The sequence below is a fragment of the Orcinus orca genome, chromosome 15 (assembly GCF_937001465.1).
Source record: "Orcinus orca chromosome 15, mOrcOrc1.1, whole genome shotgun sequence".
Classification (NCBI taxonomy): Eukaryota; Metazoa; Chordata; class Mammalia; order Artiodactyla; family Delphinidae; genus Orcinus; species Orcinus orca.
The window spans coordinates 43,000,920-43,026,534 of record NC_064573.1 but is presented as its reverse complement, the minus strand read 5'-3'; the positions used below and the strand labels follow the sequence as shown (position 1 = coordinate 43,026,534).

The 25,615-nt window shown below is 42.3% G+C and overlaps 1 protein-coding gene and 1 pseudogene across 1 annotated transcript; one reads left to right on the top strand and one right to left on the bottom strand.

Moving 5' to 3' along the window:
* Nucleotides 1-19,096: 19,096 nt before the first annotated feature.
* LOC101283345 (peptidyl-prolyl cis-trans isomerase A-like) lies at nucleotides 19,097-19,677 on the bottom strand. The gene has a single exon (XM_033435372.2). The coding sequence runs from the start codon at nucleotides 19,441-19,443 to the stop codon at nucleotides 19,129-19,131; it is 315 nt and encodes a 104-aa protein (XP_033291263.2). The 5' UTR covers nucleotides 19,444-19,677; the 3' UTR covers nucleotides 19,097-19,128.
* A 4,886-nt stretch (nucleotides 19,678-24,563) lies between these two features.
* Nucleotides 24,564-25,128, top strand: LOC101288995 (protein BRAWNIN-like; annotated as a pseudogene).
* Nucleotides 25,129-25,615: the final 487 nt, after the last annotated feature.

Genomic DNA, 25,615 nt, shown 5'->3' with positions numbered 1-25,615 from the left:
TGGTAGAATCCCTAGCAACAATTCTCTCCAACTGACCTTCTACATTACAATCCAAGTTATCTTTACATACACAAATTTTAGCCTGTTACTCCTACAATGAAAATATTCATGACTTTCATCATATACTCATAGAGTCTAAATAAATTATTTTGCAATGTATACAAATGTCAAATCGTTATGTTGTACACCCCAAACTAACATAATGTATGTCGATTATACTTCAGTTGAAAGGAAGGAAGGAAGAAAGGAAGGGAGGGAGGGAGGAAGGAAAGAAAGAAAATTATATATGGCCGGGATCTTGCCCCAACTTAATTTGAATCTCACTCTGTAGTTCCCTATTCACAAAACCTGAATTTTAGCCCTTTCGCACCTTGTTTGATTAGATCTTTACTCACCCTTAAAAATCCAGTTCAGCCAGAGCAGAATGTGAAAGCTTCACCTGTGTAGATACTCAAATAGCCAATCATTGGAACAGAAATACAGTTGAAGAGAATAACAGTGATCCAGGAACTAAAAAAAAAAAAAAACAGAGAGAGAGAAATGAGGGAATGTGATCTGGGAGTTGGTGGAGAACACTAGCAATGTAGAGAAGTGGTAGAAAAGCCTGGTGACTTGAGATTCAAGAGTGGGTGCTTTGGGGAGGAGAAGAAATGACCTGGAAGAGACAAACAAGAGCAAGGATGATTCTCAGCACTCTTCTTGAGAAGCCTGCAGAGGAAGCAGTGTCCTCGGGGGAGAGAGAGATTTTCTTCGGAAAGACTTTGTTTACAGGGGGAATTTAAAGTTTTAAGGAGAAATTTTTTAAAATCCAGTTCAATATCATTTTCCCCTCCTTCCCCAGCAAAAGTAAGAACAGCCTCCAAAACATTGTAAGAGATAATTCAAGTGGAGTTATTGCTATTACTAGTGTAATAGTATAAGATGGTTTACAGAGGCAAACAAGAACCTCTTTCAAAATGCTTTGATAACTATCCTCTAATGCTACCTTGGGCATGCCCCTCTCAAACGTTCTAGGTAAGAGAGTAAATCGGTACAGCCTCTGTGGAGAGTAACCAGATACGACGGTTAAATTTTTTGTGTTAACTTGGCTAGGCTATGGTGCCCATTTGTCTGATCAAACACTAGTCTAGATGTTGCTGTGAAGGATTTTATAGACATGATTAACATCTACAATCAGTTGACTTTAAAGGAGTAAAGGGGGTGACCCTCAGTGATGTGGGTGCAGCCCATCCAATCAGTTGAAGACCTTAAGAGCAAAAAAAAAAAAAAAAAAAAAAAATAGAGAGAGAGAAAGAATAAAAGGAGTTCTACTCCAAGATGGTGAAATAGAAATCCATTCTGGAGGGTGACGTCATGAAGATGGCATCATAGGTCATTGCTGACTTCAGCCCCTTCAAAGGAAGACCAGCTAGCAACTATCCATAGACGAGACACCATTGTGAAAATCCCAGAACCTGGGGTGGAGACAGGAGGTGAGGCTTAAGCCTCACCCTGGACCACAGAGATGGAGAAGGACCAAATTTGAAGGGTAAGAGAAGTTTCATTTTGAGCTTGTTGCCCCTCCCTTAGGCCAGCACAGCACTGCACCAAGAGGTCCCCCCCTTGGTCTATGGTTTCCCTAGACGGGAAAAGAGAGCCCAAGGTGGACCTCCAGCTTCCCCAGCATTTCAGACACTTCCCAGGAGGCCCACTTGGGTCTCTCCTCATGGGGACCACAGGGGAAAATCTGTGGTCCTCGACCACTGGGTATCAGATAGAGATGGAGAAGAAGTGCACTTACAACAAGCTCAGATCTACGCAGACTGTGTTCCTGCTTGCAGAAGAGCCTGGGCAGAGACTCTGGCCAGCAGCTCTGCCCATCTATGAAAGTATGTGTGTGTGTGTGTGTGTGTGTGTGTGTGTGTGTTTTGGGGGTGGAGGGGGACAGATACACCTAAGCCACTCAAAACACGTTGGCAGGCAGGAGCAGGGCAGTGGGAAACAATTTGGGGGAGGATAAAGAGAGAGGAAGCAATTGTCTCCTTGGTTCCGGCAGGGAAAAATATGGCAGCTGCCAGAAATGTGACAGATTTGTCACAAGCATGTGAAAACACCTCAAGAATGGTGCTTGCTCACATTATGTGCCCTATGCCTAGTGCAGAGCATGGAACATATTAAATATTCGTTGGCTGGATTCAAAGTGAAGGTATGAATGAATTAACAGTATAAATTAAAAAAAAAAAATCCTTTCTGAGTTCCCAGCCTGCTGGCCTGCTGTACGAAGCTCAGACTCAAGACTACAACATGACCTGTTGCCTGAGTTTCCAGCCTGCTAGCCTAGCTTACAGATACCAGACTCGCCAGCCCCCGTAATTGTGTGAAGCAATTCCCTGTTTTTAAGCTACAGATGTACTCAATGTGTAAATGAAATTATGCATGTCCAAGGCTCAGTAGTACTGCAGAAACAACTAAATGCCCTTCACTGAACTATTAGTTGGAAAATTATGCACACCCATAGCTAGAATTTGCAGCCATAAACAAGAAAACTCTCTATATCCTTGCATTGAATTTTACCCAAGGCAATACTAAGTGAAAACAGCAAGACATGGAATAAGGTGTATGGCTGCTACCATTTGTATAAAAATAAGGGAGAAGATAGGGTGATGCACCCCCCCACTGTCTCTGAAAAGATACATAAGGAATTGGTGATGTTGGGTAGTATTGGTTGTTTCTGGGGAACAAGAACATTCTTTCATAACTTTGAAATTGGGTCAAATATATTATGAAAACAAATCAATTTGAAATGAAATTTAAAAAGCACACCACCTAACATTGTTAAAGAAGGGATGCAGAATACTGGGTAGCTGCACAGAACTGCTCACGGGCTTGTGAGTTCTCTGCCCTCTAGAGGCTGCCTTGAGAAGAACTTGACAAAACAGTTACTGTGGACCTCTCACCAGCCGGCCTCCAGTTAGTCTGGGGGCACAGGCCTGCAATGGCTGCTTACAGGATGGTTTTCCTCTGGCTGCAATGCCTCCGTTTCAGCTGGCAGCAGTGGTGCCTGTAATGGTGGTGTCAATGGCTATTAGAGTGGGAGGAATCAGAACTTGAAAAACCATAGCTCTACTGAAACCTCCTAGAATCACACATGTTGAAACAGAAATGAGGGCAGGTCTTCAGTCACTAATGAAATACTGATACTTCTCTATTATGGTCAAAAATATAAAACTAGAAAATAAAACTGTAGAATGACTTTTCTATTTATGAATGTAGCCTTTTACATAAAAAATGACTTACATAATAAATCGTGAGGTCAGATTTTAAATCCTGGCACACTCAACATGTATAAAAAGAACTTTGTAATCACGTGTTCTCACTGCAGGCTGCAGCTGGAAAATATGGAAAATAAACAGTTTTTTAAAACTATTTAATCTTTTGAAATTTAAATATGTATTATAACAACAATATACTTCTACCATCACAGTCATTGTTAATATTTTTCATATTTGCTTCTAATATCTTCCTAAAAAAACTAAGATGTATTTTCCAATTAGAAAATGATGACATAATCATTATTGACAATGTTAAAATATGAAAACGTTAACGATGTTATTAGGGCTAACCAAAACAATATGAAATTGGCAGAAATAAGTTTATTGTTCTGTAATAAAAATTTTCAAGTCAACGCACATATTTATAACCTGTAAAAGTCTCCTCTAAAAGATCACTAAAGACTGTTTATTTAATCCTGTTTTAATCAGTGTTAAATTCTTTGCAAACTATTACATGATATACTTCAGTAAGAGTTTAAAGGAGGAAGAAGCCACCTATTTTATGTTCATTGTAAGTGTTCTTTTTCTTTTTGCGGTATGCGGGCCTCTCACTGTTGTGGCCTCTCCCGTTGCGGAGCACAGGCTCTGGATGCGCAGGGTCAGCGGCCATGGCTCACGGGCCCAGCCGCTCCGCGGCACGTGGGATCCTCGGGGACCGGGGCACGAACCCGTGTCCCCTGCGTCGGCAGGCAGACTCTCAACCACTGCGCCACCAGGGAAGCCCATTATAAGTGTTCTTAACAGTCATCATTGAACAGTATTAAGTAGCCAGGGAGCAGATAGGTTGGTTTAGGAGCTTTGTAAACCCAGTTAAAGATTTTGATTTTCCAGAATATAAACTCTTGCCAGGATCTCTCCTCTCTCTGACCATTAAATGCTGATGATCCGCAAGGTTCTTTCCTGGACCTGTGTCCTCTATAAGCTCTTAGCACCAGTTCCTTGCATTCTCCTCGTTTACTTGTCACTTGCAGGCCGGTGACACCTGGATCACTATCTCCAACACTGGACTCCCCATTGATCCAGGCTTGCTGGGTCTTTCCATACCTATAGTCCCTGGGTGCATCTAACTCAATGTGTCTAATAGTGAACTCACCATTGTTCCCCCAAAACTGTTCCTTCATCAGCGTTCACTGGCACCTGCTTAGTCAATCAGGAACCAGTGAGCGCCCTTTGCTATTCTCCCTCCTTGCCTTCATGTCAGATTTCTCAAGCCTGTCCAATTTGACAGCCTAAGTGTTCTCAATCTCCTGCCCAAGATCGGGCTCTGAACATCTCTTACCTGCATTGTTTCAATCACTTCCTAATTATCCTTCCTGTATTCATTCTTAGCTTTCTCTGCATTCGTCCACAATGCTGTCGGAAGGATGCGTTCGAAATGCACTTCTGGAGAGAAACTATCAGTTGAGGTCACACAACTTGGTCTATAAAAAAGCATGAAGCCATATAATCCTACTATATCTCCTGGTTTATTAAATTTATACTTTTTTAATGTATGGAGAACTTTATAACATATAAATAAAAGTTTGTAACGTCGTTTTCGACTTACAAATGCCTGACATATAACCATCTCTTACCTAGACATGGGTGTCTCATTCAGGAGTTCACTTCCTCCAATTTCCTGCTGAAAACAGAGCCTCCCCATTATACAACAAGGTTATTGAAGTCCGTGTGAGGGGCACCCCTTCAATGACAACGGTGCCCCCTAGTGTTGGCAACAGAGCATTACTAACTGGATGTCTTCTCCCTATTGTGCTGGAATCACCGGGGATTCTAGCGTCTTCTCTGCTGCCTGCTTTCCCATCGCCTTTACTTCCCATTTCCTTCCACTGCTGAGGACAAGTGCGATCTTCGCCCCTCCTGTTGCTTCTCGGGATGCCTGTGTGATTCCCTACTGCCACTTTGATCATCAGAGCCCTCTTTAATGGCCCAGGACTCCCTCGGATGCCACAAGAACCCTAGAAACCTCACTGCTAACCGCTGCTTCTGAGGCTATAAAGCAGCAGAACCAGAGTGGGCTGTATAGGAACTGGAGAGTGGGGAGATGTGAACTGACCCCACTGAGTGGAACCCAGAATTGACTTCCTCACAGAAATAATGCTATCATCCCGGCTATGTACTACTATTAATACCGTAATTAAGTACAGAGGTGCTAAATAGGCATTCGAGGGTCATTCTAGAAAATTAAACTACTACAGAAGCACTATGGCTGTCGGAAAATGCATTCTTAACTGACTTAGAAAGGAACACTTGGAGTGTAATCAACTGATAGTTGAGCCCAAATAAATGTGCCCCGGTCCGGGAAGATCCCACATGCCGCGGAGCAACTAAGCCCGCACGTCACACTACTGAGCCTGCGCTCTAGAGCCTGCGAGCCACAACTGCTGAAGCCCACGCGCCTAGAGTCCGTGCTCTGCAACAAGAGAAGCCACTGCAATGAGAAGCCCGTGCACGGCAACGAAGAGTAGTCCCAGCAACTAAGACCCAACGCAGTCAAAAAAAAAAAAAGACTTGATCTCTGGTCGGGGAGCTAAGATGCCATGTGCCCCGCCACTAAAAAAACAAAGCATAAAACAGAAGCAATATCGTAACAAATTCAATAAAGCCTTTAAAAAATGGTCCACATCAAAATAATCTTTAAAAAAAAAAAAGGTCTCGTTAGAAAATGGCATTTGTTAATAGAGCTTCAGACCCAAAAATGGGACTTCTCTGGTACTGGAAACACGGTAACCTAACAGTTCTGCCGCTTAGTCACAAACCTATTTGATCTGAGATTTTTTTCAAATTCATTTACTTAAGAAATTAGGTCGTTCACTACAATTAATTTGGCAAGCCAAGACAGCCAGCTGCTCAAGTGAGATCCCCAATTTTCTAACAAATTGAATAAACACTAATTTGTTTGTTGGTATGATTATGGAATTAGCAAAATGGCCTGTTCCTCAGTGTGAAAAATTAAGATCCAATTTATTTCATGATGGCTTAACCCCAGTTACAAGTTAAATGAAATGAAGACTCTATTGATCACAAACTAAAAAACCATTGTTAAAAATAAAGACCATTGGGGCTTCCCTAGTGGCGCAGTGGTTGAGAGTCTGCCTGCCGATGCAGGGGACGCGGGTTCGTGGCCCGGTCCGGGAAGATCCCACATGCCGCGGAGCGGCTGGGCCCCTGAGCCATGGCCGGTGAGCCTGCGCGTCCGGAGCCTGTGCTCCGCGACGGGAGAGGCCACAACAGTGAGAGGCCCGCGTACCGCAAAAAAATAATAATAATAAAAAATAAAGACCATTTGGACATAGTTTGAAACTGCAAGTTGTGATTTCCATGTGGTCCTCATGCTCCCTCTCTAATATGGGTCCCACATCTTACTTAAAATTGTGCTGATCCTTCCTAGACCTCTGTTCTCAGATTGCCTTCCTCCCATTATAAGAATCTTATGTTTAATAGGTTAAATTTGCATTAAGACTTTATATTGTATATTCTCTATACACTTGTCCACTATTTGCATCAGTTTTTGAGATTCCAAAAAAATGCTGAAGAAAGTTTAGGTTTATTATCTTCTCAATACTTAAATTCAAAAGAGATTTATTTGCAGAAAATGACACCTTTTACTCAGAGAGGTATCCGTGTGCCGTTGGGGGAAGGTGGTGCTTATTTTCTTCCTGCTCTCATTTCCTTAGAGAGGAAGGAAGGGTACTGAAGGTGCGTCCCGCCCCTCCTCCCCGCCTGCTTGCCTGGAAGCAAGGACGGACTCACCTGTCTGGAGACAGTGGAGGCAAAGAACGGGTTCCCGTGTGGTTCTTTCTCAGTCTTCCTGCAGGGTCTCCATTTCTCCTTCAGTCCACCGTGAGCCAGGAACAGCCAGCAATGGACGTACCAGGGAGAAAGGGGGACCTGGGGGCCCAAAACGCTCTGGTCTGTATGGCTGGGCCTGAGGCAGGCTGGGATTCTCTGTCTTCCTGGAAAGATGAGCGTCTACACCTCTAATCAGGGGAGTGGGTGAAAAAGCTCTAGATTTGGGGTCAGACAGGAGTGTAAAAAGATCTACTCCAACTCAGCACACCAGGTAATTGTTTGAGATAATTATTTGATGTTGTTCTGGAAGGCTCAGTTAATTACTGTGTCAGGTTTCTGGGTTTTTTGTTTTTTTCTTTTTTCTTTTCCAAATTTACTAGAAAGCAAGAAGAGGAATAATTATATTTCTTGAGTGGGACACGCCCACTCACTAACTCCCTCATGCCGGTCTCCAAATCATCCAATTTATAGCCTTGAAGACTCTGAATTAAAAGACTACTGGAAATTATTTCTCTGCATTTTACTTTAAATAATATTCACCAAGGGGCGGGGTGGGGGCGGAGCACTGAAATTCTGAGTAAGCATCTAAATTCAACACTAGATGTCACTATCCTAATCTTTTGAATTAGGTAGTCAACCATTTCTCCCCCAATCTGTTTTATGTTCTTCCTAAAAATGATAGTAACCAATGCCAAATATTTGACCCTAGATTATCATTAGCCAGATGTTTCTTTTGGAGGGGGCAGGGGGGTTGCTCCGCCCTGCCACTTGTCTAAGCTCTGAAAACATTAAGTCTGAAGTCTAACAACCACGTTATGGTCTCGAGCAATGGTTCGCAATCTTGGCTGTACATTAAAATCACCTGGGAGATTTTTTCTGAGTACTTATGCATGAGCCCCTCCCAAAGACTCATGTAGATGGTACAGGGTGGGCCGTGAATAGCAGCATTTGTTTAAAGTTCATCAGGATGTTCTAATGGGAAGACAAGGTTGAGACCTCTGAACTGGTGGTAAATGACTCCTACCTTGAGTCTACATCAGAATCACCCATGAGGCCCCTCGCAGACCTCCCGAATCAGAATTTCTGGCATGGAGCCCACAAATCTGTATTGTTCAATGATCCAGCTGAGCCCTGGACGAGCATCTGGGAGGCGCCAGAATGGATTTCCACTTCTCCTCTCATATATCCTCCATGATTTGTTCAGATAAGCTGTTAGCATGCCATCTGCTGGATCTCCAATGCAAGCCCCAGTCACTTCATATCTAGATTATTCTAACGAGTCTGTCTTTCCCCGTCTTCAATTTCTCTTGAAACTGCCACAAGATTTGCTCCTAAAACATAACTTTGCTGCAGACATTTTGACAGAGGATACATTTTGCCATTTTGCCAAATCAAAGGTTCCTGGCAGGGCTTCCCTGGTGGCGCAGTGGTTGAGAGTCCGCCTGCCGATGCAGGGGACGCGGGTTCGTGCCCCGGTCCGGGAGGATCCCATGTGTCGCGGAGCGGCTGGGCCCGTGGGCCATGGCCGCTGGGCCTGCGCGTCCGGAGCCTGTGCTCCGCAACGGGAGAGGCCACAACAGTGAGAGGCCCACGTACCGCAAAAAAAAAAAAAAAAGGTTCCTGGCAACGCATAAAATCACCTCTTTAAAGAACTGCTTCATATCAAGTACAGAACTTTACCAAACGTTGCTGACCCTATAGTCCCTTCCCAGCCTTCAACCAGTTGGGATCAGAGCCACATCCCAGCTGTGGCCCTTATTCCCTCTCCAAATTATCAGTATCTGTAACACCTCCTCTACTTCCACCAGGAGCCATCTCATTCCGCAACCCATCGCTCTTTATCACCCCAGGGATACAAATTAGCAAAGGTTTGAGGCTCAGCGCTAGGGCCTGAGAACTGATATTCTGCAGATTACCTGGTGACCTAAAAGCTTGGGAGTTTACTGACGTTTTCCCCCCTATATCACACCAAAGTCTCTTCACCCCCTCCGCCTCCAAGGTTTGGACTCCACACCCTCTATCAAAGCCATCTGCAGCTCAAGGAATAATTACAGACTATCTGCCACTCTTTGGGGGGCAACTTGAGCCATGGTATTGGGTCTGTCTGGTCACAGAAGTGGGAAGGGATGTTTTCAAGGGAGACAAAGCTGGTGGAGCATGAGAATTCAAGCTGGCATTGACAATGACCATTGCTACAGAAACTGTGTAGCTGATAGCTTAGGTCAGCTCATTGCACGGGACTGCTCAGGCTTCATCATGGGGAGCAGAGCCCTGTGTTCCTGTGGGTTTACCCTCCGGTCCAGCAAGAGCAGCTTCCTGGTGCCCCCCAGGAGGCTACTCCAACATCTCAATGGCCCTGGCTGTCCCTTGAGCCTCCTGATGATTCTGCTGACTCTCTTTACTTCTCAAAGCTGCCCCTCATTCCATGCAAACTCCCATTAGGACATATTGTCTTATTCTCCTCGGGTAGTGGCCCCCTGCCTCTTCTTCACTTATTTCCTTTAACACAGAGAACGTTACCAATTTGCCTGGATCCTTGTAGTTTCTGCCCTCTTATGCATCTATTCCCCTCATTTCCCCTACAGAGCCTCACAACATGTCCTTAAATTAATATTTTCTGATCTGCATTCTTACCCCAATTTCTTCACCACTTTACTTCCTCTTAGCAGAGGAATCTGTGTAGTCCTTTTTACACTAATTCGGATTGTATGATTGAAGCACTTTTTATCAACCTCCCGTCACTTGCTGACCCAACACAAACTGTCAGTAAATGATTGACAAGACAGTCTGTTCTCTTATAATTAAAGCAGATTATAGAGCATTTCTTACCGTAGTTCAATTTTGCAACTACAGCATAAATTCTGTGAGCACAGGCGAGGAGAAGCATATTTTTATCTAGATTAAGTCAAAGCTACTTCCCAAGTAATTTTCAAGGCTTATAAACCTCCAAATTCATCGGCAAGATTGACGGCAATATATCAGTCATTAAGAAATTTCTCCGTTACAAATGAAATTCATGATTAGATGTCACGATAATTGCTTCATGACATCATGTAATTAAGTGGCACAGGGGAGGAGGATATGCAGCCAGCATGTTCGATGTAAATTCCTTCCCGTGCACACCACTGTCATTTCATACCCTAGCAACTGAACTTGACAGGCAGTCGAAAACAGACGGCAAGTTTCTTTAAAAATATAATGATCCCTAACAATGTTCAACTCTTAACGAACTTTGAGAAAAAAGGATGAAACATATTTCATTGTTGATGCCTGGTACACAGCAGTCACTTAATAATTACTTATCACATAAAGTCTTGAAACCTGAGACTTTCCTTTGTGTCATTCCATTCTGCCTAGAACAGTAATATAAACCTCCCCTCTTTCTGGGACTAAAACCTAACTTTTCAGGGCCAGCAGATTACCTAATTTCTTTCCAGTTAACTCCCATCTTTGGATGTTGAATGGTCATAGATAAATTGTCTTTTTGGTTCTGCCTGTAATTATAGAACTTTAAGCAACTTTCTGGGCTTCACAGATTAAATGAGAAGGTTCACTGGAAGGTCATAACTCCGAGCTTTAACATGTTAACGTGTGTTATTTTCTGAGACTGTCAGTGTCACATGCCAGGAGGTGCCAATCTCATCTACCCTTCTTAGTTCTCTGTACCTCTTCCTTCCCTGTCCTCCCCTTCACCCTCATGCTCTCTCTTCCCACCTTCCCACACCCCAAAATGGATAAAGCTAAATTCTTAACATATTGCTAGTAATACAGACTCTCAGGGGTCCTCAGTCCTGGACATGAGAAATCAGAGTTGGGAATTCCTGCTCTGATTCCTAGGATTACAAACCTGTTATAAAATCACGAACGTACCAAGGAGTGATAAAATTGTTAAGGGGGTGATGGTGGGAGGGGTATGTGTGGCAGAGAGGATGGTGGGAGGGGATAGGGGAGAACTTGGGTAGCAAGTTGACTGAACTGAGTACAGGTCCCAGGACAGCAGGAGAGACTGGGTTACCTCAGGTAGGTTTGTCAAATATTCAGTGAGACATAGGAGACAAAGCAGATTTATTATATTGAAATTCATTTTAACCTACTTCACAATTTTGCCTAAGGCCAGCTGTAGTCATCCACTCATGTCTACTAGAAGTTAAACACATCCCAGAGATAAAGACACCTCACGAGCTGGGTCTAAGTATTGTATTTCTTCTAATTAAAAGTAGGATTCTTCAGAAACAGACTCACAGACATAGAGATCAGACTTGTGGTTGCCAAGGGGGAGGGGTGAAGGAAGAGGGATGGACTGGGAGATTGGGTTTGGTAGATGCAAACTATTACATTTAGAATGGATAAACACCAAGGTCCTACTGTAGAGCACAGGTCCAATCTCCTGGGATAAACCATAATGGAAAAGAATATTTTTAAAAAGAATGTCTATATGCGTAAAACTGAGTCACTTTGCTATACAGCAGAGATTGACACAACATTGTAAATCAGCTATACTTCAATAAAAATAAAATTTAAAAATAAAAATAAAAGTAGGATTCTCTGGAAAAAGCAAATTATAAATACAGACAGGTCTTTATGTGTGTCCTTTAAACACGTAATTACCAAGAGCACAAGATAAATGAGAAAATATTTATTTGCTCAGTTCATCTCTCCAAAATATCACCTTTTAATAAAGCAAAGGTAAATTTATTAGAACTTTCTGCCAAAGAGAGAAGACAATCTTGACAATCTTAGCAGCATCTCAGAAGGGGGAACTCAGAAGTGAGATATTTATACGGCTCTGGGGTCTGAGCTCAAGTGTTTTAAGATGGGTCTTCAAGGCAGGGGACTTTATATCTGTTTATATTATACATAAAGTTTATTTTTACATGTAATATATAAATGTTACTTTATTATTACTTTATTAATTTGTTTATATTTAGGTTGGTGGACACAGCAAAGCAAGGGTCTTGAATAAGTAACCTGTGGTTAATAAACAAGATTTTGCCCAGGTAAGCAATCTATTATCTCCAATAACTTGGTTTATGGGAATTTCCTGAAGCAAACAGTGAAGTTATTTATTGGTTTGTTCTGAACAAGTGTTTTCAGGAACAAACAACTAAGTCATGTTGATGCAGGAAGGCTACAGTTTTAGGTAAATCACATTGACACACTTATAACAAGAATGTCTTAAAGAAGGAGGAAGGAAACTTTTAGAGGTGACGGTTTTGTTTATGGCATTGGTTATAGTCATGGTTTCACAGGTTTACACTTATCTGCAAACTCATCAAGATGTATATATTAAATAAGAACAGCTTTTTGTATGTCAATCATACCTCAATTTTAAAAATAATTTCTTTTAAGTATGTGCCTTTGTTATAATTAACGGGTAAACAAGGTAGAAAAGACACATGGAGAATCTAAGAGTAGCTAAATTGTTCCACATGAGAAAGAGCTTGGAGATACCCATGGAGAAGAAATCTGGGAAACAGAGAGAGTAGGAAGAGCTTGATGAAGCTGGGACTGGGAGTCAAGAGGAGAAAACTAGTTTGGTGGCAAAGAGCAGGGTGTATGGGCTTCCTTGGTGGCGCAGTGGTTAAGAATCCGCCTGCCAATGCAGGGGACATGGATTCAATCCCTGGTCGGGGAAGATCCCACATGCCGCGGAGCAACTAAGCCCATGCATCACAACTACTAAGCCTGTGCTCTAGAGCTCACAAGCTACAACTACTGAGCCCGCATGCCACAACTACTGAAGCCCGCGTGCCTAGAGGCCGTGCTCTGCAACAAGAGAAGGCACCGCAATGAGAAGCCCACACACCGCAACTAAGAGTAGTCCCCGCTCGCCGCAACTAGAGAAAGCCTGCGCGCAGCAATGAAGACACAACACAGACAAGAAAGAAAGAAAGAAAGAAAGAAAGAAAGAAAGAAAGAAAGAAGAAAGAAAATAAATTAAAAAAAAAGAGCAGCGTGTAGAATAGAAAGACGGGGAGGAAGTAGATAGGAGAGCTACTGTGGAGAGTGGAAGAGTTATTTAAATACTAGTATTAGTATTTAAATTAAATACAATTATATTAAAATTAAATTCAATTATATGAAAATGCAATATAAATTCCAGATTCTCAAGAAATGTTTGGTAAAGCCAAACACTGGAGCCCAGTTTGTGTTTCTTTTATATGTGTAACCATTCAGAAACTGGTCTCGTGAGGGATGGGACTTTTAGGTCCCACTGGCTGGGCTCCCATGTGCAGATGCCAGGAAATGTTTATATGGTGGTTGTCCTTTAAAAACAGTAACAACATGGATGAAACTGGAGGGCATTATGCTAAATGAAATAATCCAGGCAAAGACAAACGCTGCATGGTATCATTTATGTGTGGAATCTAAAAAAGCAAGGAAAGAAAAGAAAATCAGACTTATAGAAGCAGAGTAGAAAAGTGGTTGCCAGGAGCTGGGGGTTGGGCAAAGAGGGACAGCTTGGTAAAAGGGCACAGGCTTTCAGTATAAGGTGAATAAGGTCTGAGGATTTAATGTAAAACATGGTGACTAGAGTGGATAATACTGCATTACATAATTGAAATTTGCTAAAAGAATAGAACTTAAATGTTCTCACCAAAAAAACAAAAGTGGGGCTTCCCTGGTGGCACAGTGGTTGAGAGTCTGCCTGCCGATGCAGGGGACACGGGTTCGTGCCCCTGTCTGGGAAGATCCCACATGCCGCGGAGTGGCTGGGCCTGTGAGCCATGGCCGCTGAGCCTGCGCATCCGGAGCCTGTGCTCCACAACGGGAGAGGCCACAACAGTGAGAGGCCCGCATACCGCAAAAAAAAAAAAAAAAAAAAAAGCAAAATGATGGTGATGTATGTGCTCATTAACCTGATGTGGGGAATCCTTTCACAAGGTATATGTGTATCATCACATTGTACACATTGGAAATATTTGAGAAAAACAATAATATTAAGTATGAGGGACAATTTTAAAAATTTAAAGCATTTATAAAAAAATATTTAAAATTTTTAAATACAAAATAAAAGCAGTAAAGATTGCAAGTCTAAGTCATCCTTCAATAAAAATATGTCAGGTTAGAAATATTTCAATTTTTTAAAAGAGCAGCACTCCCCAAAAAAATCCTTGTAATAAAAATATTTCTAAGAAAAAAAAGAAAGAAAATGTCAGCTGGTAGACTCTAAATTCACCCTGAGAGGCTCTGACAGCAAATGGGATGAAATTTGATGTCTAAAGATAGAAACTTTGATCATAGTTATCAGCGCAACCAGTCAAGAAGAAAAAGAGACCTCAAAGAGTAGAGGAAATAAAATGGACAAAATAAAGTAAGATTATTATATCCAGACGGTGAAACCATTCGAGAAAAATCAAAGTAACAGATCAAGACCAGAAAGGAAGAATTAGATATCTGGAAGGTAGACTCCGTTTCCAAACTAGAAAGATACTGGGAGAAACACAAAAGGTGAGATAAAAGGAAAAGGGAATTATAACAATAGTTTCCTGACTTGAAACCCTGTCATTAGTAGATGCCATATTAGGTAACTTCTTCGGCATTTTATTTCATTAATAACTCAGAACAACCACTTGCAGTAAATATTACACCATTTTTCAGATGAAAATCCCAAGGGTCACTTCCTTGATATCATATAGCTTTGTAGTAGTGGAGTTAGCATTTGAATACAGATGAGTCATTCTAAAGCTTGTGTTCCTTACTACTTATGGTCTGTACTGTTATTTTGGTGTGTTGTTATAGGAATATCTGGGTGAGGTTTATTGTCGTGAACTACAGATTCTGATGGGAAGAAAAAGGTTTTCCCTAGCTCACAAATCAGGCGCCATTGTACCGACAGAAGGTTAACTAAGCCTCGTGATGCTAGATGAACTCAGACCTGTCTCATCAAATCAAAACATAAAATTAGTCTGAACGAACTCCCACAAAATGACTGCCTAATATGTGAGAAGACTTCCTTTTAAATAAGCATGGTGATATCTTCTAAATAAGCCAGATAAAATTAAAACCAGAGTAATCCAAGGATAACTAAAAGCCAACAAATCCCTAGATATTAAAAGGTATAGACACTACAAGTGTTTCTTACATCACTAACCTCCTCCACATGAAGATGTGTTCCCCGTTGTTTTCCTAATGAAATGTTACTGAAACTTCTTTTAAATTATCATTTTTTTCAAATTAGAATACACATACCAAGAAAAGAGGATTTTAGCGCAATCTTTCAGGAAAACAAAACGAATATTATATGCAGGAGCACAAAACCTGGGAGTTCATAGTCAGCCACTTAAGCCTTGGAATATTTTCTTTAAAAAAAAAAAATGATGGTAAGGAAAAGAAGAGTAAAAGGTTAAAAGTTCTATATACTGCATATAATTCACTTGAGGAAAAAAGTGTCAGGATTTAAGAGGCATAAATTAAATAACCTTGAAGCCCATTTTGCCCTAGAACTATCGGGATGTTTTCAGGGAGCATCAGATGCTTATGTTTCCTGTGTGTGTATAAGAGATGAGCGGAAACAAAAATAACCTCCCTCCCAGGAACAGTGGAAGACATCAGCCGCAAAGTAGGTCATAGCCCAGGCTACACCGCCCACTGATGTGCGCTACCCACTGTAAATGGAATCAAATGACAGGCTTTCTTGGGATCAAATGATGGCGTTTCACTGCCCATTCCACTAACACATTCCTATAGTGAACTGCTCCTGAATGAATCCTATAAACCCCTGAGTCCTCTTTAAGTTTTAGTGAAAAGAAATAAAACCTTTTCACAGAAGGAGAAAGGAGTTTCCAACACTCATACTAAGACTGATTTTGGTAGTAATGATTTTCATTCGAAATTTAATTGCTGTGTATTCAAATAGTAACACTGTTGGGGGCTGAAAGATATACTTGTTTTCTTTGGTTTGGTTTGCTTTTTCTCCGACATTGATAGTGATTTCTCACTTTTACTATAGCCCTTCTGTCGAGATGTTGGCAAATTGCTGTGAAAAACAGAATTAAAGAGAGATGCTTACAGTCTCATGAGTGAGAGAACATTGCCTATTCTCCGTCTATCCTCCACACTAGAGCCAAGGTGATCATCTTACTAACAAACCTAACCACATTTTCTCCCTGCTTAAATCTTTAAATGATTTTCCATCTGAAAGATAAAGGTCCCTCATGATCTGATGTCTCCCTACCCTTGGGCCTACTGCCAACACATTTCAAAAGGCACCCTTTGCACCAGCCCCATAACAAACTACTCGTGGTCTCCAGAATTAAGGATAACTTGCTAGCTGACACTTCTTTGCCTTTATATTGTTATTCCCTCTGCCTAAAGTGTCCTTCCTTCTACCTCCTACTTAGCTTCTGGGAGCCTTTCCTAAATCCTCAATCTAAACGAGGACCCCTTCTCCCCACCACACTCTATACACACCACAGCATGGCCTGTGGCACACTCTACTGTATCCACTGTTCACTTTGTTTAGTTTTGTGAAGACACAGTTCACTTCTCATGCAACTATGTATCCCCAAGGTCTCAGCACTTGCTTAGGTCTTCATCTGCTGAAGAATGTTGATGGCTCCTGTATTACCTGTGGGTTGTGGTTGCGAAAGAAAAAATACAAGTTGATGCAAGCAAATCTTGGGGGGAAAGGAAAGAAGGAAAGGGAAGGAAAGGGAAGGAAAGGAAAGGAAAGGAAAGAAAAGGAAGGAAAGGAAAGAAAAGGAAGGAAAGGAAAGGAAAGGAAGGAAAGGAAAGGAAGGAAAGGAAAGGAAAGGAAAGGAAAGGAAAGGAAGGAAAGGAAAGGAAAGGAAAGGAAAGGAAAGGAAAGGAAGGAAAGGAAAGGAAGGAAAGGAAAGGAAAGGAAAGGAAAGGAAAGGAAAGGAAGGAAGGAAAGGAAAGGAAGGAAAGGAAAGGAAAGGAAGGAAAGGAAAGGAAAGGAAAGGAAAGGAAAGGAAGGGAAGGAAAGGAAAGGAAAGGAATGAAAGGGAAGGAAAGGAAGGAAAGGAAAGGAAAGGAAAGGAAGGAAAGGAGGAAGGAAGGAAGAGAGAAGAAAGGGAGGGAGGGAGTGAGAGAAAGAAAGAAAGGAAGAAAGAAAAGAAAGAAAGAAGGAAGGAAGGAAGGAAGGAAAGAAAGAAAGAAGGAAGGAAGGAAGGAAGGAGGGAAGGAAGGAAGGAAGGAAAAGAAAGAAAAGGGTGTCAGGCTTGGCTAGATGCAGACTCACGTACGTCAGCAGGAGCTGTCTGTCTCCTTCCTCTGATTGCATAGTCCTGTGTTGACTCTCTCTCTGTGGTGGAATGATGGCCAACAGCAGCTTCAGGTGTACAACCTGTTGGCTTGGCTATTTAATCTGACATAGGTTCTCTTTCCTAATAATTCCAGAAGAGCCTTGGGGTTGCGACTCCCTGGCCTACCTTGTGTCACATATTCCACCTGAACCAGTGACTCGGGCCGTGAGAATGGAATGCACTGCTTGTCCATGCCTGATTATCAGACCCACCCTGAAAAAGAGGTGGGAGGTGAGAGAGAGCATCGGCCTCATTCAGACCTTGAGGAGAGGGCAGTGATGTGCAGAGGTCAACACCACAGGTGCTGGAGCTTGGCTCCTGGGTTCAAATCCATACTGACCAGCTATGTGAACTTGGGCAAATTACTTAATATCAATTTTGTAAGTGGGGCTCATAGGAAATGTCAACACCTATAATAACCCAGCTCTGTCTTTCTTGCAATGCAAGATATCAACGGCACACTTTCTCTCCTTCTAGACCACAAGTCAGAAATCATTTTACCCAGAATGTTCTTAATCAGAAAAGCACAATAACTTTGGAGCATTCTTGATGTTATTGGCAAGATAGGAAAAAGAGAGAAAATATATATATATACCAGCCGTGTCAGAGTACCAGCTCAGTATCTCCACTGTTCATGGACTTTTCCCCATGCAAGACGGCAAATGAAGAAAATCCAAGCATGATGCCCCCGGATGACATTGTTCAAAGATTTAAGGAAATCTCTTTGTACCACTTTATAAGGGAGGAGGACGTTTCCCTGGAGCCCCCTAGAAGACTTTCTCTTATTTCTCCTTGGCCACATACCTACCCCCGGTCAGCCACTGACAAAGAAAATGGAATCCCCCCATTAGCTGAGACCAGCCTCGGCACATGACACTCAGAGCAAATTTAGTGGCCATGACCAAAATGTACATGAATGAGCTGTGGCTGTGTTCCAAGAAGACCTAATTTATTGACATCGAAATTTGAATTTCATACAATTTTATGTGTGTGATATGTTATTCTTATTTTGATTTTCTCCCATTTAAAAATGTAAAAACCATTCTTAGTTCACAAAGAATGCAAGCTACAAAACAGGTGGTGGGTTGGATTTGGCCCATGGGTTGTGGTTTGCCGGCCCCTGGCGTATGTGTAACCAGACCCAAGTAGGACCAAAAGGCACAGCAAACTGTCCGAACACAGCAAGTGGCTCAGGCTCCCGTGGGGCCTGCTGCTTTCCCTTCTCTCCTTCAATCTTCTCTGTGATGAGTTAACTGAAGAGAAGAAGATGTGGGCAGAGCTGCAGGGTGTGGTAGCTCCAGAAAGATGTGGACAGCTGCCGCATTGCAACCCCACTGCTTCGAATTTGTGGATCTGGAAAAGACTTGACACAGCCCTGCAGTCCAGTGTTTCTCAGACTTCAGCCTGTGTAATCATCTCCTGCGGTGCCTGTTCATTTTAAAGTTTTATTTTTTTAATGCAGTATAGTTGATCTGTGGTGCCTGTTTAAAATGCAGATTCCAGGCCCTGCCCCTGAGTTCTAATTCAGTAGATCTGGGTAGGACCTACGGATGTGCTTTTTGTTGTTGTTGTTGTTGTTTAGTTTTTATTTCATAACCATGAACTTAACTTTGCATTTCAGCTTAACTTGGAGGGGGATAAGGAAAATATGGAACCCAAAGAAGTGCAATGAGAGCACGAAGATTATAGGATATTTTGAGCAGACAGGGATGAAGGGGTGCTCTCTGGTGGTTAAGATAGAACACAAGTCAAATTTATTGTTAGATTTGTCCACAGTCAGCAATGGTGATCTTCTTGTTGGTCTTGCCATTCCTGGACCCAAAGCGCTCCGTGGCTTCCATAATATTCATGCCCTCTTTCACCTTGCCAAAGACCACATGCTTGCCATCCAACCACTCAGTCTTGGCAGTGCAGATGAAAAACTGGGAACCGTTTGTGTTGGGGTCAGCATTTGCCATGGACAAGAAGCCAGGACCCGTATGCTTCAGGAGGAAATTCTCATCATCAAATTTCTCCCCATAGATGGACTTGCCACCAGTGCCCTTATGGCGTGTGAAGTCACCACCCTGGCACATAAATCCCGGAATTATTCTGTGAAAGCAGGAATCTTTATAACCAAAGCCTTTCTCCCCAGTGCTCAGAGCACGAAAGTTTTCTGCTGTCTTTGGAACTTTGTCTGCAAACAGCTCGAAGGAGACGCGGCCCAAGGGCTCGCCGTCGACGGCGATGTCAAAGAACACGGTAGGGTTGACCGTGGATGGGCAGCGCGGGAGGTTCCGGGGTGGCGGCGTCTGCAAAAAAGCCCGGATGTGCTTTTTTTTTTTTTTTTCAGCTTTATTGAAGTATAACTGGCAATTAAATTGTAAGATATAATTTGATATACGTATGTACTGTAAAATGATACCCCCGTGGAGTTAAACATCCATCTCACATATTTACCTGTGTGTGTGTGTGTGTGTGTGTGTGTGGTGAAAATATTTAAGTTCTACTTTCATAGCAAATTTCAATTATACGATACAGTGTTACCTACTATAGTCACTGGATATGCATTTTTAATAAGCCTGTGACTCTGATGGGGACCCTATCAGTCAGAAAGTTAGTGGCAGAGCTGGGACTAGAATCCTGAGTGATCTTTCAATTAGCACACTGTCTGCTAATTGAAAAGGTTAAATGTGAATATAAGCAAAAGAGACACTGATTTTGATTCTGAATGAAACTCCACGACTGAGTTCTACACGGGGCAAACCCAATGGTCAAATGCAGATATCACCTTCCGTGCCCTATAGGTTTTTGTATCTTACACAACAAAGCCCAATTTTAGTTTGAATCATATGTGTTTCTAACATCTCTTCCTCTGATCAGCATATGAGCATCTTAAAAACAGGAACTGCGACTCATTCACCTTTGCAACTCCCAGTGGGAGGGCCTGTCACATAATAGGCTGCCAATAATATTTACTGGGCAAATATTTGCATCAAAGTTTCCTTTCTAAAATTATTTCAAAACGGAGAAAAATTTAGAGAGCTAACTTTGCATGGTATTTTTAATCAATATTGCATGACAGTTTAATTACAGAAAACAATGTAATAATATCTTGCCAAAACTGAGCAATGTGTATAATCAAAGCAACTAAACTAATATGCAAAATAGAGTAGGTAGAGTTAACATGCATGGCCTCAGCTTGGTAATTATTTAATTAGAAACATGTTTTTAATGAATTCCAATGCTAAATAAAGTCGCCAATGATGCAATGTTTTATTTGAAGCACTAACACTCTCTTTCAAGCCAGAACTCCGGATCCTCTTTCCTTACAATTGTCAATATTTACATTTTTAATGGAATCCCTATTTGGGAAACTGACACCATAGTGAACATGAAAGGGTAAACCTCTGAGATGCTACTCCAGGAGAATCGGTCAATGACATTACAGGGACACACCCAGGACCTGTGTAAAGGGAAACTCTATTTATAAGGCAGACCCTGACAGAAGTGACTCTTCCCCACAAAAAATATAATTAGACTTGGAAATAGAACAAAGAGGTAGCACAGACATGAGAGGACTGTGACCTTGAGCAACCACTCCTTGAGCAGCTATAGAAGCAGATAACCAGAATTTTGAAAAGTATATTAGAGAGAAGCAAAGACTTCTTGGTAAAACTGAGATAAAGATTCAATTCCTAAAGTACTGATAAATGTTGATATTTGCAGATGTCAAGGCTTAAGAATTGTCTGCAAATACAAATCCACAATCTCTTCTTTGAAAACAGCTGTGTTTCAAGATTCAGAATGTTTCAGATTTTGAAAAGGGATACAGTGAAAACCCAACAAATGTAAAACATTCCCAGCAGAAACTGTAGCAATGTCTCATAATCAAACACATTAAAACTTCTGCCACAGGGGTTCCCTGGTGGCTCAGCGGTTAAGAATCCGCCTGCCAATAAAGCAGATAGAATCCTGGTCCTGTTCATTAAGGCAGGATGGTGAATGGTGCAGTGCTGGAGCTGGTTCATATTGGCCCACAAGGGCTCATTGTCAAATTTTCAGGAATTTTTTTTTTTTTTTTTTTTTTGGCCGTGCCACACAGTTTGTAGGATTTTAGTTCCCCGACCAGGGATTGAACCCAGGCGCTCTGCAGTGAGAGCTTGGAGTTCTGATCACTGGATCACCAGGGGATTCCCAAAATTTGCAGGAATTTTGACAACTGATGGTTGAAACTCAGCCATTATTTAAAAATTAAATTATGTAAACTTAAATTTATTTTATTAAAATCAAATATAATAAATACTCAAAACTCAAAAAAAAACTCCGCCTGCCAATGCAGGGGACACGGGTTGGAGCCCTGGTCCAGGAAGATCCCACGAGCTTATTTGCGCTCTAGAGCCCATGAGCCACAACTGCTCAAGCCCACATGCCTAGAGCCCGTGCTCTGCAACAAGAGAAGCCACCACGATGAGAAGCCTGCGCACCGCAAGGAAGAGTAGCCCTCACTTGCCACAACTAGAGAAAGCCTGCGCATAGCAACAAAGACCCAGGGCAGCCAAAAAAAAAAACTTCTGCCACAAAGTATATTGCTAACCACACTAAGTGCTAAGGAGCTTGCATAGCCTTCCATCTGTTCAATCATGGTTGTGCAGTCAAATTAGGTCAGGATAGGGCAGTTTTGCCACCAAATGGATTTCATTCTCAGAGTTTTTTGGACTTTGAGTATAAAAAATTAATAAACAGGAACCTCAATTAATATAGAGTTGGGAGGTCAGAAGAGGGCGCTCTCTTGCCCTACAATGAAAGCAGAGCCCAACAGGAGAAGAAAGGCATCCTCTTCTGGCCTGGCAACAGCTCAGCTGTTAAGAGGTTGTCACAACTCAGCCAATGAAAAGCCACTATACTTTGAAATCTCGATTCCTCCGACGGAATTTTTGTTTACGGTAGCCCTCCCAACTTCCTTTGCCCCTCTTTAAAAGAGCTGTCCTCTCCTTCATGTAGGGGACTTGCACGTGGCTTGCCATGATTGCAGACCCCAAATTGCCATTCTTCATTGAGCCCAAATATATCCATTTTTGCTAGAGAAATAACTGGTAGTCTATTTGTTTTAGGTCAGCATTTTGGTGGCCTGTACAGGGACCAGAGAAGACCCCCAATGACTCCAAGACTGCTGAGCAGACAGGTGCAGTGCTCACACTGAACCTGTTTTTGCTCATTGCTTTTCTGGCCGACTCTGGGATTTGAGGGTAAGTCTTTCTCCAGGATCCCAACTTCGGCCTTCTTTGCTTTTTGAAGCTCTCAGGTCTTAGGATCTATTTAAAGTTTCATCCTTTCTCGTTAAGGCCTCGTTCTGTATGCAAGTACTCATTTGGTACTTTGGCATGATTGTGAAATGAGATTGCATTGGAACTGGCTACACTTCAGCCCATACCGTCAGGAACAGAGACTGTTTCACTGGAGCTGTGCCGGTTCTGTCTTCAACCCAATTCCATCAGGAATAGGGGCTGTGCTATTGGAATTGCCCTGTTAAGATTTTAGTCTGGGGCTTCCCTGGTGGCGCAGTGGTTGAGAGTCCACCTGCCAATGCAGGGGACACGGGTTCGTGCCCCAGTCCGGGAGGATCCCACATGCTGCGGAGCGGCTGGGCCCATGAGCTGTGGCCGCTGAGCCTGCGCATCTGGAGACTGTGCTCCACAACGGGAGAGGCCACAACAGTGAGAGGCCCGCGTATTGCAAAAAAAAAAAAAAAAAAAAAAAGATTTTAGTCTGGCTCCTTGGGGACCAGATTGTCCCTTAGAACTGGCTGGTATTAGGCCGTTTGAGCTATTTGAACAGTAAGTCTATTTGAAAATTATTCCCTTACTCTAGAGAAAAACCTCTGAGAGGTGGGATCCCAGTTATCTAAATATTTTCATATTCACATTTTGTATTCTCTACAGGGACCTCAGCCAATTTTATGTTGGAAAACCACCGTCCTTCCTTATGTGCCTTTCTAACTAAATGGACCGACCTAACTAAAGACAATTTAGAATGTCAGTGGCCATTATGGGGAACTTTTGAAATCCCCAATCTTACTTAACTCTAAAATGTCCAAAACTGAATGCAGCACCTAATTTGATTGGTATTTTGAGGCTTCTTAATGTTCTTAGGAACCTTCGCCTCTCTAAAAAATAAGATTTCAAGATTAACTGAGGCAAACAAAGAAAGATAAAATGGCTTCTCAAACCTCAGGCTCTTCTTCCCCAGCTTTTGGGTCTCAGACTCTGACTCTGGCACCATCTTCTTCCTTCCCTTCTATGCCACCTACACCTCTCCACCCCCCTGTCCTCCCCAATATGAATTTTCATCTCAAATTTCCCTTTTCCGCCGAAACTCTCCCCACTCCCTTTGCCTCTGAATTTATCAGAATCTGTTCCTTTAAAATTAAGCCTCCGAGGATCCAGAGGCTAAACCCTTACTTTCTTATATTCCCTGGACGAAAGCTGAACTGTGAGCCACAGTCAAAGATTTAGGCAAAGTACCCAAGGATTCTCCAGATTTGCTGAGGGATTTAATAGAGTCATTCAAACTTACCAGCCTCGTTTCTCTGACTTATATCAGCTAGTTCATACGTTTGTCAGTGAAGGTCAGGCCCAACATTGGATGAAAACAGCTCACTGGGAAAATCCTGAATGTCTCTAGAATTACAACTGGGAGACCAGCCCACTAACTCATACATGATCAGGCTTGAGCACTCGCTAGTCGACTTCACTGAGCAATTTCCAGGGCTTTTCCAAAGCCTGTTGACTGGAAGAAAATTCAGGCTAGTACACAAAAATCTGATGAACCTGTTCATGACTTTACAATTGACTTCAGATTGTTTTTAAAGAAAATTCAGGTCTTCCTTCAAATGTTGATTCCACCTGGGTAGCTTTTAACTCTGTTTATTAACAGGCTGAACTGGGACCTTTCCCTTCATTGGGAATGAATCTCTTCCCATCCTAATTGACACCAGAGCCACACTCTTGGTCCTCAACCCCACTACTATAAGGCAACCCCTGTTCAAATCGTGGGGATCTCTAACGAACCTTGAGAGGTTCCTGTCTCTGAACGTACTCCATTTTGTTTAGGATCTTTGAGAGATACACACCCCTTTCTCCTTAGTTGCTCTGCCCCGTTTGTTAGGGCAAGACTTCCTAGAGCAGGATTATGCTGGAATTGCTTTCTCCCAAAAGGGGGAATCATTCTAGAACTTGGAGATAAGTCATCAAAGCAGCCAACCTGACTGACATATTTTATTTGTTCCATCTCTAACAGTCCTAGAGTAGATCTGGAAACACCGATCATTTGTCCCTATTGAATCAGCTACCACCCTCTTTACGGGCAAAATCTCCAAATGATACTGGAAAAATTCACAGCACAACTCCCATCAAGATTCAAATAGATCCCTCAAAACCTCTTCCCAGATCCCCTGCACTTTCGGTCCGATCCGCGGCCGCCCGCTCAGTCTCCGGAGCGCCCTTCAACCGTCCCCTGACCCGCTTCCGAGGGCCAGTGCAGCTCGAGCCCAACGACCATGCCCGCGGGCGTGTCCTGGACGTCCTACCTGAAAATGTTCGCCGCCAGCCTCCTGGCCATGTGCGCCGGCGCGGAGGTGGTGCACCGGTACTACAGGCCGGACCTGACAATATCTGAAATTCCACCAAAGCCTGGAGAACTCAAAACAGAGCTTTGGGACTGAGAGACAATATGAACCTCAAAATTCTCTGCCAAGAACTCTGTGAATAATATTATGAGAATTAAATATGTATTTTTAGAATTTACTGAGTCAAACTACTTGGGTTTAAGCACTAATACAATGCTAACTGCAAGAGGAAGTGTTCAGCAGATGTTAACTGATGCATTGAGATTTGGTTGTGGTTGGACTAATGTTTCTTGAAAACTGCCAAAGCTTATGTCATCAGCTCCTCTAATGTGGTTTGATAGATACCTAGTCTTAAATATCATGTGAGAGAACATATTTGCAGTGTCTCCTACCCTTATAATTCTGGTTTATTTCTCTGAATAAGTTTGACTATAACGGCAAATGGGAATTATAAATTAACTATAATAAAAGTGACATTGACCATAAAAAAAAAAAAAAAAAACCTCTTCCCAGAATTAATCAACATCCTGTAAGTAAAGAATCCCTTCAAGGCATAAAGCCCATAATAGAAGATTACAAGGCTGAAGGCCTCATTATCCCTAGTATTAATCGCTGTAACACTCCTGTTTTACTGGTGAGAA